Source organism: Natrix helvetica, assembly GCF_964273705.1.
Source record: "Natrix helvetica genome assembly, chromosome: 4".
Classification (NCBI taxonomy): Eukaryota; Metazoa; Chordata; class Lepidosauria; order Squamata; family Natricidae; genus Natrix; species Natrix helvetica.
This window is the reverse complement of record NC_138550.1, coordinates 51,053,306-51,072,816: the sequence shown is the minus strand read 5'-3', so window position 1 is coordinate 51,072,816 and position 19,511 is coordinate 51,053,306. Positions and strand designations below refer to the sequence as shown.

General features: G+C 40.1%; 1 protein-coding gene across 1 annotated transcript in view; it reads left to right on the top strand.

Annotated features, from left to right (window-relative positions):
- The window catches only part of ADAMTS5 (ADAM metallopeptidase with thrombospondin type 1 motif 5), a 58,834-nt gene that overhangs the window by 16,542 nt on the left and 22,781 nt on the right, over positions 1-19,511 (top strand). The window contains exon 2 of the mRNA XM_081952732.1: positions 2,269-2,401. Within this exon, the coding sequence (XP_081808858.1) occupies positions 2,269-2,401 (133 nt within the window). The remainder of the gene's footprint in view (positions 1-2,268; positions 2,402-19,511) is intronic.

The window sequence follows — 19,511 nt, the reverse complement described above, 5'->3', positions numbered from 1 at the left end:
CGCCCCCCTGCCATCCCCCTTGCCTCTCAGCGCCCCTCTAGATCATCTCACTGCCCCCCAGAGGGCGGTACCTCCCACTTTGGGAACCACTCATCTAAAGGCAAGCATCATTGATCCTACATAGGCTGTACTTCCCTTTTCAAAGATTCATTAAGTTAATAAGGATATCTAATGATATGCAGTACTATATTAGTACGAAAGTCAGGGATTCAGGTTGCCCCTAAATTGTATTTTTACCAGATCTTTATTTTGAATAAGAAGTCAGAGCAATATAGCACTTATTGCTTCACAAGACTGTTAAACAAATATAGAGTGGAAAAGTTAATTATAAGGAATGCATAATTTTATTATTGTTTATCTTTAAATGAAATTAATTTTACAACTATTCAAAATGCTTTTCTTTTAATGTTTTCCTTTGCTCTTTGTTATGTTACAGTACATATGTACATTTTTGCATCCACATTTGAGAAAGTGCAGCGGGAGAAATTCTCATGTTGGCTAAATAATTGCATAATACCAATTGTGCCAGAAAGGGTTCATCTCTGTTCTTAGTACCTAAGCTTTATCCATCTGCCATCTTTCCAGAATGTTTTCCTTGGCTGAGAATATCAGATCAACAGGGACCATTTTTTCCCCTGCCAGTCAACAAAAGATACCCACAAGCCAACAAATATGTTTCATTAAAAGATGCTCACTTTGAAGCAGCAAAAATAAAATGAACAATTCTGCTAACACAGATGTCCAAAAAATGTAATTGCTTTATAATATATTTGAGAAATAAATTTCCCCCCAGCCCTAAACAGACTTTTCACACCTCCAAGGATGCTTGGTAGCAAATGTTACAGTACATGACTGTAGATTAGGAAATTTCAACTAAATTGTATGTATGTATAATTTATATAATTTCTAGTATAGTTAAACACTCTTACACTGAGATTTAACCATTCACAGATAATTAGTCCTTATTTTTGTAGAACACACAAATAATACAATTAAGCATTGCACAATGGCTCCTAATGTCTATTACATGTTTGGAATTGCCATTTATTGCATTGTTATATAATTGCTAAATTTTCTTATGGAAGGGGGAAAAAGATATGATGGAACATACAGTTAAAAGTACTAACATATGATAGCATCATTGTAAATAAATGCTTAAGTTATGACTATATGCATCATTTATGGCTTGCCCACCAAATAAAATTATATTATCCTTTTCCTCCTATTTTATTATTATATGGAAATTGATTATATGGAAATTGGTGGGGTAGTTAAGGTACCGAGCTAGGAACCAGGAGACGGTGAACCTTGCTTTAGGCACAAAGCCAGTTAAGTGATTGGGCCAATGATAACTCTTTCAGCCCTAGGAAAAAAGCAATGACAGATTCATTCACACAGGATTGAAGACTGACTCAGAGGCACACCCCCACCTTCCAATATTCTTAATGATCTAGTTACCTCATCAATTCCTTATCATGTAAGTTGACACTACAGTGAGTTCAGTGACTGTATTGCAATCCTGTTCTAAATCATACTGAACTTTGGCCTGCCAGCTATAATAATCTTTAAACAGAATGATGTCATTCGCCTTACCAGACCTGAAGTTAGCCAGTTAGAAGACGTTAGAAGGAAAGAAGGGGAATATCCCAACAAAGTTTTATCTTCCATACTTTGGATGCTGTCTGTAAATGTAGGGCTCAAAGTTGGAGGTTATCCATAGGAAAGGTTTACAGTGTATAAAGTCACCAATATCTTCATCAGCAATCCTCATTGCATCAAAAATACATCGTAATACTACTCATGGTCTAGCATTGCATACACAGAAATTAGTTTTCTCTTCAATTTCAAGTAATAGCCCACTGCAGATGCTATAGTTTATTAGGGACATTGATTTCTTAAAACAATAACTTTATAAACGAGGGCAACTAATTCAAGGGGTGGCAAAACTATTTGCAATACATGGACAGTTTTAATTTGATTTTAGCAGCCAACAGTTAGGACTTTGTGATCCTGTCTAGACCATCGAAGTAGCATTTCTCTTGATTTCTTGCTAGGATTACTAGCTAGCAATTGCAGTTGCAACACATTTGCAGGACCCCATCTTTGGATAGGATGGTCCAAACCATAGCTATTGATATCTTGTCCTTATCTTGGCTATAATCCATACTTGGCTTTACAGTTGGTAATCAGACTGCAGCTCAAAGCTGTCAGACCCTGTGGGTGCAAACTATGTTTCAAATGCTTTCTTTCCCTTCCCTTCCCTTGTAGGATTTATGTGGGCATCATTCATGTGATACTCTGGGAATGGCTGACGTTGGAACCATATGCTCTCCTGAACGCAGCTGTGCAGTGATTGAAGATGACGGCCTCCATGCGGCTTTTACAGTGGCTCACGAAATTGGTATGCAGTGCCTTTTTTTTGTTCCCTTGCCAAATACAACACTTGTAACAGCTGCATTAGAAACCAAAATACCCTACAAGTAATTCCAGATTTTCCCCTGATTCAGATATTCATTTGGGGATTAAAGCTGTGTGCATATGCATGCACTTTGGGGTCAATTGTTAGGGAACTGAAGGCAAATAAAGGTACACAGTAGCATACCTTTCTGACAATACCTCTTCTAGGAACTAGCTACAGTGGCAACTGGGAAGTTTCTATCTGTACAGAAAGTTTTTTTTTTAAAGTGTATGTTCTATCTATAAAGAACTTAAGCATTCTTATTAGTAAACTGGGTAATTTAATAGATACTTGTATTCCTAACAAGATACTTGTAGATCTAAGGCAGTGGTCGGCAAGCCGCGGCTCGCGAGCCACATGCGGCTCTTTACACATTTTAATGCGGCTCTTCTGTGTGCCAGGCGCCCTCTCCCCTCCCTCCTCTCGGGCACTTCAAAACAAGCGCCCCTTTCCCTTTTTTCTTTTCGACCCACAATGATTAGGGAGGATCCTGAAGTCGGGCGGGGACGAGAAGCGAGGAGGCAGAAAAAGAAACGGAGGCTAAGGAGCTTCCCCCCCACCCCCTCCCAGCAAAAATCTAACCGGGGAGCCGGGCGGGCAGTAGCAAATTAGCCGATCACACCGCGTGATCGGTTAATTTGCTACTGCCCATGCGGCGTGATCGGCTAATTTGCTACTGCCCGCCCTGGTTAGATTTTTGCTGGGAGGGGGCGGGGGGGAAGCTCCTTGGCCTCCGTCTCTTTTTCTCCCTCCTTGGTTCTTGGGGCTCCACCAATGGGGGAGCAAGGCCTGCCCAGCGCCAGGCTTTGGGCTAACACAGAGGTCTGCAAAGTTGGCTGTTTTAAGACTGGTGGACTTCAATTCTCAGAATTCTGGGAGTTGAAGTCCACCAGTCTTAAGAGCCAATTTTGCAGATCCCTGGGCTAATATGATTGATGCCCTTGGTGGACTTCAATTCTCAGAATTCTGGGAGTTGAAGTCCACAAGTCTTCAAGCTGTCAGGTTTGAAGACCCTGGGTTTTTTTTCTAAAGGGTTGGGGGTGCGAGGGTCTTGCAACTTGACAGCTTTAAGACTTGCATGCTTCAATGCCAGAGTTCCTGAGCCGACATGACTGGAGGAGGAATTCTGGGAGTTGAAGTCCACAAGTCTTAAAGCTGTCAGGTTTGAAGACCCCTGGGGTTTTTTTTTCTAAAGGGTTAGGGGTGCAAGGGTCTTGCAACTTGACAGCTTTAAGACTTGCATGCTTCAAATGCCAGAGTTTATTGAAACTAAAAACAGTGTACCATCCTATGTATTTTCGGTTTTAAAAATGTGGCTCTCAAAATAAATTTCAATCGTGGTTTTGGCGAGATTTGGCTCAGTTGAAAAAAAAGGTTGCCTACCACTGATCTAAGGTAAACAAAAACAAAATGCACAGATACAGTATAGGTGGTACCTTCCTCAACAGTAGTAACTATGAGAGGGATCTTGGAATCCTAGTGGACAACCATTTAAGTATGAGCCAGCAGTGTGCAGCAGTTGCCAAAAAACCCAACACAATTCTAGGCTACATAAACAGAGGAATAAAATCAAGATCACGTGAAGTGTTAATACCGCTTTATAATGTCTTGGTAAGGCCACATTCAGTTTTGGTCGCCACGATGTAAAAAAGATGTGGAGACTCTAGAAAGAGTGCAGAGAAGAGCAGCAAAGATGATTAGGACTGGAGGCTAAAACATATGAAGAACTGTTGCAGGAACTGGATATGTCTAGTTTAATGAAAGAAGGACTAGGGGAGACATGATAGCAGTGTTCCAATATCTCAGGGGTTGCCAGAAAGAAGAGGGAGTCAAATTATTCTCCAAAGGACCTGAGCGTAGAACAAGAAGCAATGGGTGGAAACTAATCAAGGAAAGAAGCAACTTAGAACTGACGTGAAATTTCCTGACAGTTAGAACAATTAATCAGTGGAACAGCTTGCCTCCAGAAGTTGTGAATGCCCCAACACTGGAAGTCTTTAAGAAGATGTTGGATAGCCATTTGTCGGAAATGGTATAGGGTTTCCTGCCTAGGCAGGGGGTTAGACTAGAAGACCTCCAAGGTCCCTTCCAATTCTGCTATTGTATTGTATTGTATTGTGTCTGTGATATAACACACACACACACACACACACACACGATATATAAAGTTGTTCCAAAGGGCCAGAGTCATGCCAGAGAAGGCTCTTCTCCAAGCCAGATGGGATCTGCAGCATGCTTCCTCTGCCTGCAGAGATAGGATGGGCTTGTCCCATTGAGATGAAATGATTCCTGAAGTAATCTGGATCTATGCCATGCAGGGCTTTATAGATGATAACCAATATCTTGAATTGCACTCAGAAACAAACAATTGCCAGTGCAGTTTTCAGAACAGTGGTGTAGCGTGAGCCATTCTAGGGACTCCCAAGACTGCCCAGGCAACCCAAAATCTGCACCAGTTGAAGCCTCCAAATGGTCTTCAAGGGTAACCCTATGCAGAGCACATTGCAGTAGTCCAAGTGTGAGATAACGTCCAACTCTGCTATTGTATCTAATTGGACTGTTTATACTGTACTAACTTATTCTTCTGTAATCACAAAAAGTTAATCAGAAATTTTGATGAAAGGAAACTCTTTTTCCATAGGGATTCATTATTACCGTAATATAATGTTTAGGGCAAGCTAGGTAAAGAATATAATATAATTGAAATAATCAGCACTAGTTCACCTGGAATTGTAAACAATTATAAAATAGACTTAGAAGGTGCAATCACTAGGAATATTGAAAGTATTACCTGACCTTAAAAAGTGCCTGCTTGATGTTAACTTTGTAGAGCTAAAGCATTTAACTGAATAATAGAAATGGAAGGGACTTTGGAGAGCTTCTAGTCCAACTCCCTGCTCAGGCAAGAACACCTGTACCATTTCAGTAAATGGTATAGAAGAGATCTGACAACCATTTGCCTTAAAAAATCACCATACCCTAGAGATAATTATACTTCCAAGAATCTACTTATGATATTTGCATTGTCATTCCTATCATTTTTAAGAAAACAAAACAAAACAGGATACAATTCAGTGATGGGTTGTTTTGCACACATCCTTGGCTTAGTTTGGAAGTGGCTCATAAGTCGTGTATTTGTCATGATAGGTTCATTTTTTTAAAAGTCCTAAGACTTCAGATTCATTCTTCATCATAAATAGTAGTATCTGCACAAATGTTTTTGTTCATTTGCAGTTGTACGTGAAATTTGTTTCTTATTACTACAGAGACAGCACAAGCTTTGTTCAAATTCATGTCAGGGTTGTTTGTCATGCAGTACTGCATATGAAAATGCATTTTCTCACAGTTTGCCTCTCCCAGTTAGAAGCAGGGGTTTGATGTTGAGAAAATAAAGGGATTAGCCTCCTTAAAATTCCGCAAAATGGCCTAACAAGATAAAATATAGTGTGGTAGAGACTGTAAGATTCCCATCTAACATCCTGTGGCCATTTTAAGGCATTTTAGGCAATTATAATTTAGCTTTCATTGTTTTTTCATCACTACCACATATCTAAACGTTTGACAGAAAGATGTCAATGGTACCACACTTAATGGATGGTTCCTGGCTTCCTTCAGTGGCCAAATACTGATGTTATTCAGGAAGGCCTATAAACGATCAATATAAGTTCATGAAAAGATCAACAGATGGAAGAAATAAACACAATGCTTGCTGTGTAGAATGAAATCTTCCAGACAATACAGTCAAGGTGAACCAAAGATTGTAAAGAATCTGTTCAGAACTTCAACAAATATAGTTATTTTATAATGTTATTTTACACACAGAATTATTTATGGTCCCACTGATATGCCATGTTCTTGGACTAATTTGTTCAGTGAAATTTTAGTAGTTGTTTATCAAGAAAGATGTTCACGCTCAACCTAAAAAATGACTTGTGGCATAAATTGTGTTATGTGACACATTTGGAGACCTCTTTTTTTATGGCAACAATTCAAGAAGTTACTGTTTTTCAAATAGCCATTCCATAGAATAGAATAAAGCAAAAACTATTCAGTATTAACAGCACCTAAATCCCAGGGACAAGTAACCTGATATTCTCAATATCTTTTAGATCAATCTCGTGATAAATCATAAGGGGAAGTGGGAATTGTGCATAAAAACATCTGCATGGCACTAGGTTGCTTAACACTTTGTGTCCTGTAAGACTTTTCTCTAGATTCAGACCACCCCAAGAAAAGCAGACAGGAAACTTTAACTTCTCTATAGAAATATTGTGTTTTTAATTTGAATAACATTATTTCCCAAAATCAGTGTCATCAGTATTATCAGAAAAATAAAAAACCCAACAAGACCAATGTGGATATCCTAGAGTGGGCTTAGTAGGTCTAATTAAAAATATTATCTTAACACATGTCTTGCCCCACTAATGAAAATGATTGAAAATGCTGTAACAGTAGCACAGCTAATAATGCTCTTTATAATCTGAGGACAGTTTTGTAGCATGGCTAAAGACAGACTTGTAGGAGAAGCAGGGATGTGCGGTCAGGGGAGGCAGAGCCTCACCTCTCATAATGAAATAATAATATATAATAATAATATATATTTCCTCCCATCCCTTTTACACGGCTCCCGCTAAGCTCCAGTAAGGAGAAGAGCCTTTGGGGAGTGAAGAGGAGGGAGGAGGAGGAGGTGTGCATGTGGGGCGGTGCCAACTGGGCAACCGGTGGAGGCAGGAGGGTTCTCGGAAGCGCCAATAACCTTCCTGCCTCCGCTGTACTTTGCGCGCTGCTCGCGACTGCAATAGACGTTCAGAAGTGGCAGGGGCTGTTGGGCTGGAAACCCAAACCCCATTAGTCACAAAAGCCATTTCTCGACATATATTGCAGTCGCGAGGAGTGCGCGAAGTCCAGCAGAGGCAGGAAGGTTCTCGTCGTTCCCCAGTTGCTTTCGTGGCTTCGTCATCAAGATGAAGTCCGGGAGCACCGACAACATTTCTGCCTCTGCTGGACTTCGTCTTGATCATGTTGCCGCAGCTGCTGGGCGTGGACGGACGGAGGTAGCCAGAGTGGCGCAGAGGCAGTCTGGCGGACGAGCGACCGAGGATCAGGCTGCCTGATCCTCCATTGCTCGCTCACTCACTCTTTCGCCCGCCCGGGCCCCTCGGCACCACTCTGGCTACCTCCGGCCGGCCGCGCCCAGCAGCTGCGGCGACGTCATCAAAACGAAGTGGCTTGGAGGTGAAGTGCTTTTCAGTGCTTTTCTGTGCGTCTGGCATTTAGGTAGATAGCCGGATGTCCTAAACGCCAGACGCTCAGAAAAGCACTGAAAAGCAGCTGTTGGGGACTGCGGAGGGCGAGCCGGCGGAGCGCACTCAGGAAGGCGGGAATGGGATCACGTGTGCTGGAGGCTGAGGCAGCCTCAGCCTCCAGCACACGTGGTCCCATTCCCCGCCTTCCTGATGACGTCACCAACCTCACCAGCCATAAACCTCACTGCATGTCACTGAGGAGAAGCATCTAGAGCTAACATTGTTTTTTATAAATTATTAAGTATTCTAATTAGTGAATCAGGATTGTGATCCACGTATGGATTTTTATGATTGTGTCATAGAACTTGCCCAGTAAGCTATCCTTTCAGCAAAAATGTAATAATGAATATATTCCATTTATGAGTGGAACACAATTAAATGGAATATCAATTGGATTTAGGGCTTATTCTCATGTGCTGTCTCTTATAACTCAAAGGTATTTTATTCATCATTTTAAGGATATGTCTTTGTGATGTCACTTTTATCTCCTAATCAGCTTATTATTGAGGCACCCTTCAACTATCTTCAGTTCTAGTTTGGAAGTAGTGATTTCCATCTTCTCCCAAGACAAAATTTCCCAAGCTGACAAGCAAAGACACCTCAGTGGTGAACTTGAGATGACACAATCAAGGACAATGACCCACTCCAGCTGATTATCAGACACCAGGTGTTTCACTTGTGAGAGACTATATTCCATTCTTATACTGGAATATCAAACTCACAGAGCAATAGATCTATTATCTGCTATTTGGTGTTTGTGTTGTGTATATACAGCATATAATGTTGCATGTGATGGAGAGATGGTAAAAGAGAGGGAGGGAGGGAGAGAGGGAGGGAGGGAGAGGGAGAGGGAGAGGGAGGGAGGGAGGGAGAGGGAGGGAGGGAGGGAGGGAGGGAGGGAGGAGAGAGAGAGAGAGAGAGAGAGAGAGAGAGAGAGAGAGAGAGAGAGAGAGAGAGAGAGAGAGAGAGAGAGAGAGAGAGAGAGAATCGTGCATGGAAGGGGGCGGTAAGCTGTATCTCTGACCAAAATTTATTCCCATGGAAAACTGGATAGAAAGCAGAAATATTCAGAGATTCTGTCTCAAGCTTGAGTGCTTTGTATTTCAAATTGCTCTTCTCATTGCCCAGATAGTTCTGAGGGGGGTTGATTGACATGAACGTATCCCTCTTCTATCTATTTCTCTAAAAGAAATGTACTGATTTAATTACAGCAATTATTTTATAGTTCAGCAGTCCCATCAGAACAAGCACACAGTACATAATAAAAAAAAATAAGTCAATGTTGTCTCATAGCAACTGTATAGAGAGATAATCTGTCCTTAATTTGGTCTTTCAGTGTGGTACCCATCATCTCTATTGCAGAGTCCATTCACCTTTCTGCTTCCTCTTCTCTTCCCTTCCACCTCTCCCAGCAATAGAACTATGTCTTCAAATAATGTGCACGAAGTAGGATAATTTGAGCCTAATCATTTGTACTTCATGATAATGATGATATTTAAATAATATTATTATTTTAATTTTAATTTTAAAAAACAAGGCTTGACGCCTCAGTCTTTCCCTATGACAGATTTGGTACAGAAATTTCTTGTTGGTTTTCCCACTGGGTGAGAGAGGAAAGGATAGCAAGAGTTCTTCATTTGCTATCTGAAATTCCTGCATTGAAACTCTGTAAGGGCAGCATTGCTGAGGTGTGGTAAAGATAATTTGTGAGGGCACCACATTTTAGGTTGATATATTTTTCTCTCAATTTATGGATGCGAGGAAAGCACATTAAAAGGGACATGAAAAAAAGCCCTTTCGTCTCTTTTCTTTAGTTAGTCTTCTTCATAAATTTAAAAATGCACAGAGGTTTATAAGAAACATCTGCTGTGACTCCCTTCTCACCATCTCTAATTTTTCTGAAGTTGTAGAGAAGATTTATAGGGAAAATGTACATGATTATACATCTCCCCATGAATATAAACCTTGATCATGTAGGCTCTATTATCTTGTGACGGTTGCTATTGCATTTAAACATAGAAGATTGAACCCAACAGATTTGGTCTCTTTGAAAAATCCTATTAGGTTTTGCATGTTTTTGGGACCACTTTATATGTTGCTCATAGAATTTGTAGTTTTGATACATGAAGCTGAAAACATGTAACCAGGAGTTCAAAGAATTATTAGTGTGTAAGCTCTTTTAAACATAATTCGATGCAGGATGCAGAATTTGATGATGTCAAGAATGCATGCCTTCTCTGATGTACTATCAATTGCTCAGTCAGACAATTATTATAATTAATGATATACCTACTGTAATGCAAAACCATGCAAATTCAGTTATGTATTTCAGAAAATATTTTGCTAGAAACATCATTTTAGCAATTTTCACTCATGAAAGATGAGCAGCTTTTATTACAAAAGAATAGAATTTTAATTATGTTTGAAATGAAAATACAATATATTTGAATATATGTGGAATATTCAGTGTAAAGGAAACATAACTTACTACGGTATATAGATCAAACAACCTCAAACTTTTCTTCCTGAAAGAAGCAAATGATGAATTTATTTACTACACTCTTTTATATACTGTACCTCTATCTAGTGATAATCTCTATCACTACTTAGCTGATAATGAACTGCACTTTGGACCAATTGAAGTTTCAGAATTGTCTTTTCAAAGGTAGCCCCTTGTAATATGTTGCAGTAACCTAACTTTGAGGTGGCAAGAGTGTGAGTCATTATAGTTGGGACTTCATAATCCAAAGAAGCATGCAGTTGAAAAAGCACCAGACTTGGTTGATCTCTCTAGCATAGTTATTACCTACTGCTTTAGCAGGAGCTCCAAGTCCTTGTGGAGCTGTAACTAGTGGACTTGTTCCTAGGGAGAAGGGGAAAGGAGTCAATCTTACACCTACATTTACTTTGTTCTAATCTATAAGGGTTGAGAAGATCCATTGTACATTGTAAAATTACATGATGCATGCAGTATTCCATTTCATTTCTGTTTTGTTCCACTACTAGTGTTGTGTATGTGAGTTTGGGGCTGATCCCCATTTCGACCACCTTGCCCTCAAAATTAGCCCCTACAAGGCAGGCAATTGCATATTCTGCATCTGCTTTAAATAATGGAGGTATAATAGATAAATAAATAAATAGTTCATTCTTTCGTTCGTTCGTTACATATGACCAGATAGCAACAAATGATTTTGCCCATGTTCTTGAGATTTAAGATTACCCAACCCTTTTTTTTTTTCAAAAAGTTTTATTGGTTTTTTAAAACATTTATAAGGAAAAGGGTAAGTGGAATGGTTACAAATTTTGGCAGTTGCAAGTGTGGCAGACGCCCCCTCCCTCCAAACTCATAGGATACATCTAAATATAAAACATTAATACATAATCATAAAAAATCAGCATATTAATTCTAGAAAAAATAGTTTTCAATCAGTTTATATAATTATGATATATAGTCTAGATATAATTTCATTATTACTTTCGGTCTGTTTATAACATTGTGGTTTTCTTATTCATTTTTGTGATCTGAGCTTTCTTGGTGTTGCCCCTTCACCCCCCGCTGGCAGAGCTCCGGCCCCTCCCGTGTCCTGTGCGACCATTGTGGTGTCTTCTGTTTTTTCTAGGTTCGCTTTATTTTTTTCCATAAAGGCCTGTGCCTCTATGGGTGTATTGATTCTGATTCTTGTCTCCTCCCAGAATATCAGCATACCTTCAGGCATCAACCATCTAAACCACACCCCCTTCTGGTATAGTTTATTCGCCAATTGCGAATAGTTTTTCCTTTTCTCCCTAATTTTTTGGGGGATCTGCTTCAGGATGGTTATCTCCCTGTCATGATATGTCAATGTTTGCCCCCTTTGTACACCCAGAATTTCATCTCTTGTGCTTTTCCTAAGGAATTTAATATGAACCTCCCTGGGTACATTGTGTGTTCTGGCATACGCTGAATTCACTCTATAGACCAGATCTATCTCCCATTCCATCTGCTGTTTATCTTTGTGTATGTATTCAGCTAAAATATTAGTCATAATGTCCCTTATATTTTCCCCATCTGCTTCTATTACATTTTGAAATCTAAGATAAAAGGACATTCTCTCAAACTCTGTTTTCATTTGTTGGATATCAAGTTCTTTATTTCCCTTCTGTAAAGCCTCTACCCCCCCCTCTCGCCTCCGCCACCCCACCCTCCACAAGGTCCAGTCTCTGTGAGTTCTTATAAATTTGGACTTGATTCTCTTTAATTTCTTCCTTCATTTCTTTTAATTGTTTCTTAATTTCTTCCTGGCCCTGTATGAGTTGCTGGAGCATTTGTTGCAAATCCATCTCTGTACTCTTAGGTTGCATCAGTTCTGTAATCTTTGACTGTGTGGCAGGACTGGATGTTGCAGATGTCGGTGCAGAAGTAGCAAAGCCAGGTTTTCCAGGGGGTGGTCTTTTTGGAGACATGGTTTATAAAACAAAGAGATCAGTCAGTGTAGAGACTGGGCAGCTGGAGAAGTAGAGCAGGCAGATGAGTCCAGAAGGCAGAAGATCCAAACAGGTGGGAGTTTCTTTAGTCAGTCTAGCAATAGATGAAAGTTTTTTCTCCAAAGAGTTCAGGAAATAACAATCCACAAGAGATTCCTCTGGGTGACACGGAGACAAAAACCGGAAGCCTGAATTTTAAAGGTGGAGTCAGGTTTCACAGTTCATGAAGACAACGGAAGTGTGCCATCTTGCCCTGCCAGCTTTGGGCTCAGAGGCATAGGAAAAATTTTAAAAGTTCACAAAGTTCTCAGGTCATCAATAAGTTCTGGAACTAAGTCCCATGAAAAACACTTTTACTGGGGTGAGGCATCATTAGTTGGCTCTTCCCCCTCCTCCTTCCCCTGGGGGCGAGAGCAAAATTTTTACAAGCCGCTTGTCCAAGGGGGGGAAATCCCCCTCCCCTCCAGCCGCTCCTCCAAGAATAAATCCGAAAGATTAACTTTTAAAATTACTGAAAAGTCCATCAACTCAAAAGTAAGGGGATGAAGAGAGGAAGCATCTCACCGCACCGCCGCTGCTTCCTTCAGTTTTGCGTTCTCCGATCAGCATAGAGCGAGACGCAGGCGCGCCCTCTGAAATTGCTCCCCGGTGCCTGGAGCAAAGCGGAGAAGCCCCCACCAGCCGCCGCCGGTGCCAGAGCCTTCCGCGAGCCGCTCCCTCGGCAGGACGCCTCTCCGGGGCGTCCTGTGCCCCCCCGAGGACGGGGGAAGCCCACCGAAGAGCAGGAGCGGGCAAAGTTCTTGCCCATCGCCGTAGCCGCCGGAACCGGAAGTCAAGATTACCCAACTCTTGAAGGCAATAAGTACAACCATAACTTATGCTAGAGGAACATTAGTGAGATGAGAATTACTAATAAAAATTTGCAATCCTTGAACTTTTTGAGAATTGCACTATAGGTAGTTTAAGAAAAGGTACTCAAAACCTTACATCAGAAGAAAATGTAAGATCAGGACAAACTAAAGATGAATGAAATATGCTAAGGCTGGAGCAAAATATCTGAAAGCAAGTAGCAGAGGTTGTGAATGTTATCTTACTATAGATTTTGTGATTCACAAATCTAAAAGTTAAAGGGCACTGTCTATGGCAAGACGAACATGTTTGACTTTGCTTGTTTTCATTCAGTATTACGACTCCTATAATCTCGTCAAAACACATAAATTGTTGGTAGCATACTTACAACAGCACACACCCTGAAACTGTCCTTAAACATTATCAGAATAAGATTAAAATGGTACTTATGCTCTGCTTTACACTTACTTGTAACAATTAGTTTATCTTGAAATTCATTGCTGACAAATGGTTACAAGGATTGCCCATGCATCTCTTGATTGTAGTAAAAAAATTTCCCCTTTAAAAACCAAGTTTGATTATGTGCTTGTTTTTGTGTGTGTGTTTTTGTGTGTGTGTCTGAAATGCTGCACTGTGGGAGAACATTAGAACATAGAATAATAGAGTTGGGATTTGGGAAGTCTTCTAATCCAACCCCATGCTCAAGCAGGGAACCCTATTCCATTTCAGATAAATGATTGTCAGTCTCTTTTTTGAAAGCGTCCAGTGATGGAGTACTCACAACTTCTGAAGGCAAGTTGTTGCATTGGTTGATTGCTCTCACTGTTGGGAAATTTCTCCTTAGTTCTAGGTTGCTTTTCTTGGTTAGTTTCCATCCATTGTTTCTCATCTACCTTTTGGAGCTTTGGAAACTAGTTTGAACCCCTCATCTTTGTGGGAGCACCTCAAATATTGTAACATTGCTATTATGTCTCTCCTAGTCCTTCATTTCATTAAACATACCCAATTTTAGTAACCGTTCTTCATATGTTTTAGTATCTCGCTCCCTAATCATTTTTGTTGTTCTTCTCTAGATTCTTTCCAGAGTCTCAACGTCTTTTTTATATTGTGGTGACCAGAACTGGATGCAGTATTCCGAATGAGATCTTACTAAGGTTTTGTAAAGCAGTACTAGAATTTCACATGATCTTGATTCTAACACAGTATTAATCTAGGATTGCATTGGCTTTTTTGGCTGCTGCCATGATATGTTTAGAGTCTACTTAATATTGGTAGCAAAAACCAAAGATATCCCACGTTTTGAACTTTAGAGTAATCTTTGTGGAATCTTTATTCATGAACAGTGATTTACTTTAAGGAGAAACATCAGGAGCCTCCACAGCAATAGCAATAGCACTTAGACTTATATACCACTTCACAGTGCTTTTACATCGTTCTCTAGGTGGTTTTACAGAGGCAGCATATGCCCCCAACAATCTGGGTCCTCTTTTTACCCATCTTGGAAGGATGGAAGGCTGAGTCAACCTTGAGCCTGGTGGGATTTGAACTGCCAAATTGCAGGCAGCCAATAGTCAGCAGAAGTACTGCACTCTAACCACTGCACCACAGAGGGTCAAGCTAATTTTCAAATTAAATACTTTTTTGTTTACCTTCAGAGAGGGCCAGTCCACTACAGACAAGAAGAAGAAGAAAAACTAATGACATTTTTTTCTGTTTTTTTTAGCTTTTTCTATTTTTCTTGATACAATAACATGCATATAGCAAGATTTTAAAAAATGGCTCTGCTCATCAAATTATTTGTAGTGTTTTGTTTTTAGAATGTAGCTTGAAATGAATGGCTCTATTTAAAAAAAGTGATGTACAGTAGTGTTTACCTTTTCAGCTCCTGCATGCCATTCCAGACAGGCTTCTTTTCATTGCAAGAGAGAGGAGAAAGAATAGCTGGTACCTACAAATGACCCATTGACCTGGATCATCCTTGACACTGGACAGAGCACTTATTGCTCAGGCTGTGGGCTGTAAAGAACACAAATTAGTAAGCTTTTTACTGCCTCTGGTGGTTAGAAAATGTATCAAAGCTTTTAGCTTCCTTGGAATTTCACAGCAGCATTTTTTTAAAAACCTTTTACAGAAATGGAAGATGAGTGAAATGAAAACCCTAAGCCCTTTACAACAAGGGTGTCAAACTCATGGCATCACAGCGTCGTCAAATGACGTATTGCAACTTTCCCCGCAACGGGCGTAGGCGTGGAAAGCACGTGACACATCCAGCCCGTGGGCTGTGACTTTGACAGCCCTGCTTTAGAGGATCATGGCTGCTAAATATTAATAATTATGGTTCTTGAGTGAAATAGAATACAAATAAAAGAATATGGTTTCATCTAGATGTTGTTAGGATACTGCACTTTTTCTTGACCTAGGAAAGTGAATGCAGCTTCCATACTTAAGACAAATATATAATTTATATCGGCTAGTATGTTATTTAGTGTATCAAATGGCTCTCTTCTTTCTCTTCTCTGCATTAACAACCCCCCCCCCCCATATATGGAAATGGCATAATGAGAGAGCTTTGCAAAAATAAATTCCAAATTCCAAATTTATATAGCCATTCTGATTCAAGGAAAAACCTATTAAAACAGAATCTAAAATCTCATCAAACCACACATGCTCTACATTTTTTAATTGCCCAAGAAAAAATATAGTGTCCTATAACTGTAAATTCTCAGTCTGCAAGTTTGTTAGATATACCATCTAGGCAAATACTTCCTATCTGTTACACTTGTGAAGAAAGACGATGGGATGGAAAGTGTAAATACAACATCCAATGTCATTGTTGATTCAAAGTAGAAAGTTGGGAATGGAATGCTTCATATCAGGGGTCCCCAACCAACAGACCACGGACTGGTACCAGTCTGTGCCCTTTAGAAAATGGGATGCACAGCTGGAGGTGAGCAGCAGATGAGCAAGTGAAAGTGAAACTATCACTCACCCACTCCCGGTCCATGGAAAAATTGTATTCTATGAAACCAGTTCCTAATGCCAAAAAGTTTGGGGACCACTGCTTTATATAATTACTGATTGTGAATATTAATCCATGGGCAGATAAATTCACTCAACTAAGTGTTAATGTACTGCATAGGAATTTTAGGGCAGGTAATACAGCATGGAGGATGAAGCAAATACAAATGTAAAATCAGTGACGTGCAGTCAGGTGAGGCAAGTGAGGCACAGCCTCCCCACTCTCATCATGAAAAAAAAAAGTAAAAGGAAAAAGCTGAGCTAGTTGCTGCCTCACCGTGGATGACTCTGCTCTCCCTCCCCAAGTGTAGTGACTTCCTCCCCAGGCCCCCATTCATTTCTCTCTCTCACACACACAGCTGGATAAAACTATATAAAAATCTAGCCCAGCTTCACTGATTACAAGTTTGAAAAGGCAACGTGGCTCCACCTGCAATCAAACTACACTTGGGGAGGGAGAGCACAAGCGAGCACTGAGGAGACCACAGGAGGAGGCAGGAAGCCAGGCAAAGAGCCATGCTGTAGTACACACACTTCCTCCCAGCCTCTTTCTTTGGAAGGCTTGGCTCAGCTCCCCTCCGGCTTCTCTGCCTCTCCTCTCACCCCAGCCTGCCAGCAGGAGGTGGTGGGTGGGCTTTATTGTGTTCCAGGGATTTCCCACCCAGACAGCAGGCTGCATTTGCAATGGTGGAGGTGTTTGGGAAAGGCAGCAGGGGAATGGGGGGGGGATGGCAGAGGAGCTGCTTTCAAGCCACTGGAAAAGATATCCAATCCAACTTTTGTGTGTGGGGGGGGTTTGTTTGAGAGTGAGTGAGAGAGGGAAGGGGTAGGAGAGATAGTCCAATCCAACGTGTGTGTGTGTGTGTGTGTGTGTGTGTATGTGTGTGTGTTTGAGAGAGGGGGAGGAAGGGAGAGAGGGAGGAAGGAGGGGAAGGAGAAGAAAAAGAAAAAGAAAAAAAGAAGGAGCAAAGGAGAAAAACAAATGCTGTCGCTTTAAATTGGAACTGAGCATGCCTGGCTGTGGAATTCTGGGAGTTGAAGTCCACAAGTCTAAAAATATTTGAAACTCAGCACTGTGTCAGTGCCTCACCAGTCATAAACCTGATCGCACGTCACTGTGTAAAATACACTATATTGCCAAAAGTATTCGCTCACAACTGAGTCTGATTATGTGGATGGGCGAGCGAATACTTTTGGCAATATAGTGTATATCAATGAAGCATTTCAGATAAAGAGTAAAAGTAGAAGCAACTTAAACTGTATTCTAAAATGTATTATATATGAATACAAATATAAAATGTAGTGTGTAGAATAGGAATCTCAATTCTCTATGTATTTCCTTTTTTCTTTAGGGTAAAAAAGACGTCTGAAGTGTGATATTGATCTTAGGGAATCTAAAATGGTTAAAGGATTAAAAAAAGATGGAGGGAATTAATAGATATTGAACACATGTAAGGGCTATAAACTGCAAACTGGTGACTAGATAGAAAAGAGAAGATGAAGCAGTAAGACAACAGAGGACTGTCTCAAACAAGAATTTTGCAATATTACAACAGCTCCTTGAGGTCCTACTTCCTTATTATTCCATTGCTACAGATTATTATTTGCATTCGTAGAAAATAAGCTTCTTTGTAACAGGTTTATTTAAACTTGCCCTGCATGTGTTATGATTCAGTCATATATACATACAATAATAAGCTTAATACCAGCATGCGCTATATTAAGTCTAACCAACTTTCTATATGCAACTTGATATTTAAGATGTGGAGATCAACATTATGTATGTGATTTTCTTTTTCTTTTTGCTTCTTCTGGTTGTGGCTGTACAGGGTGTCTTGTGAGTTGAAAGCTTGTCAAGCTATCATAGATAAGAACAAGCCCTAGGCTAGACAGGAGCAAATCTTTTGAAGTCTCATGGGAAGAAGAAACTATTGTGAAGGATGTCTAGCTTTCATCTTAGCTTTCCCTGAGAGAGATAAAGTTTGGGCAAATATCCAGGTGTCTGAATGGGACTCTGTGGCTTTTAAAAAAAACCATACACATATATAAGCACACAAAACTTGCAGACTATAATTAAACCACAGCTGTTCTGCTGACATTTGTGGGAAGAAAATATTTAATGCATTTGCATTGTTACTTCTTCGTGAAGTCCCCAACTTAACCTCTAATGCGAGTAAGGCATTTGTATTAAGCCCTCATAAACATGCTTGCTCTGGGGAGAAAAAAAGATGAAAGCTCAGCATTTAGCTCAGTGAGAGGTGAAAAGCAGGACAGGGACTGCAACCTTGAATTTAAACTATGGGCTATATTTTTACTATACATATATGTAAAAAAACTAATAGGTAATGCCAGTTCACATTCTGACAACAAATCATTGGCTTGCAAGAACAATTTTTGCCACATGTGCTAAATTTTTGATGGTTTAAAATAGCCTTTTAAGCCATCTAGGTTTTCATAGATCTAAAATGGTGCTATAACTCCTGGGAATTTGGGAACTTGTAATCCCAAGCAACAAGGAAGTATCACATTGGGTAAGGCTACTCTTAAAATCCCACCTTTTAGCATGAAAGATAGCCTTTCTTTTCCCAGGGAAGTTTCTTTTCCATGCTGTTCAGCTGTTGGGGACTTTTAAGTGCTTTTGAAAAGCAGATTCTTAAACAAAAGCTGTGAAATAGGCCGTGTGAAAGGAAACAATTTTGTCAAAGACCAAAGGAATGCCTCAAATCCAACAGTAATTCCACTTCAGTTTGGCTGCGGTCAGAGGTTTTATGCAATTGTGCTGATCTCTGTGAATGTAGTTTCATGAAGATTTATATTAAGAGAGACTGTGTTTTCAAGAGCTACATAGCAAAGTTGAAAGTTTATGAGCTAATATGCAGAGGGCTCTTGACTTCACTTTGGGCAACATTGTTTTAAAAATCACATCATATAGTGAATAGATCTCTCTGAAATGTTTTCCACAAGTTTAGCATCAATTCCATCAACCGCTGCCATAGGAATGTGGGAGACTTAAACATCTGTTTAGGGCTTTTCTAGATAGTCTTTTATACCAATAACAAGTAACAAAACAAGATAATGCTGGGTAGCAGTGTAATACCAGCAATCACATTTTGACATTTGTTTCTGAAATATGGCATGCTCCCTTGTGACAAAATATATCATCTGTGGAAAAAGAGCATCCTAATTTGACAGGGATTATTATAAATAATTTAGGAAAAGTACTATTTACGATTCCAGCTGTGACTTTTTGAGTGCTGAGGCTTTACATAAAGACATACTTTACCAAGATTTCCAATTTATAAATCTGAAGGCTTCACAGAAAAGTGGCTTTTTTGAGCCCCCATCCTTATTTGGTAGATCCCAGAAGGGTCCCTGTAACTGATGGATAGAAGTGCCCTTAACATAAATGGGGGCTG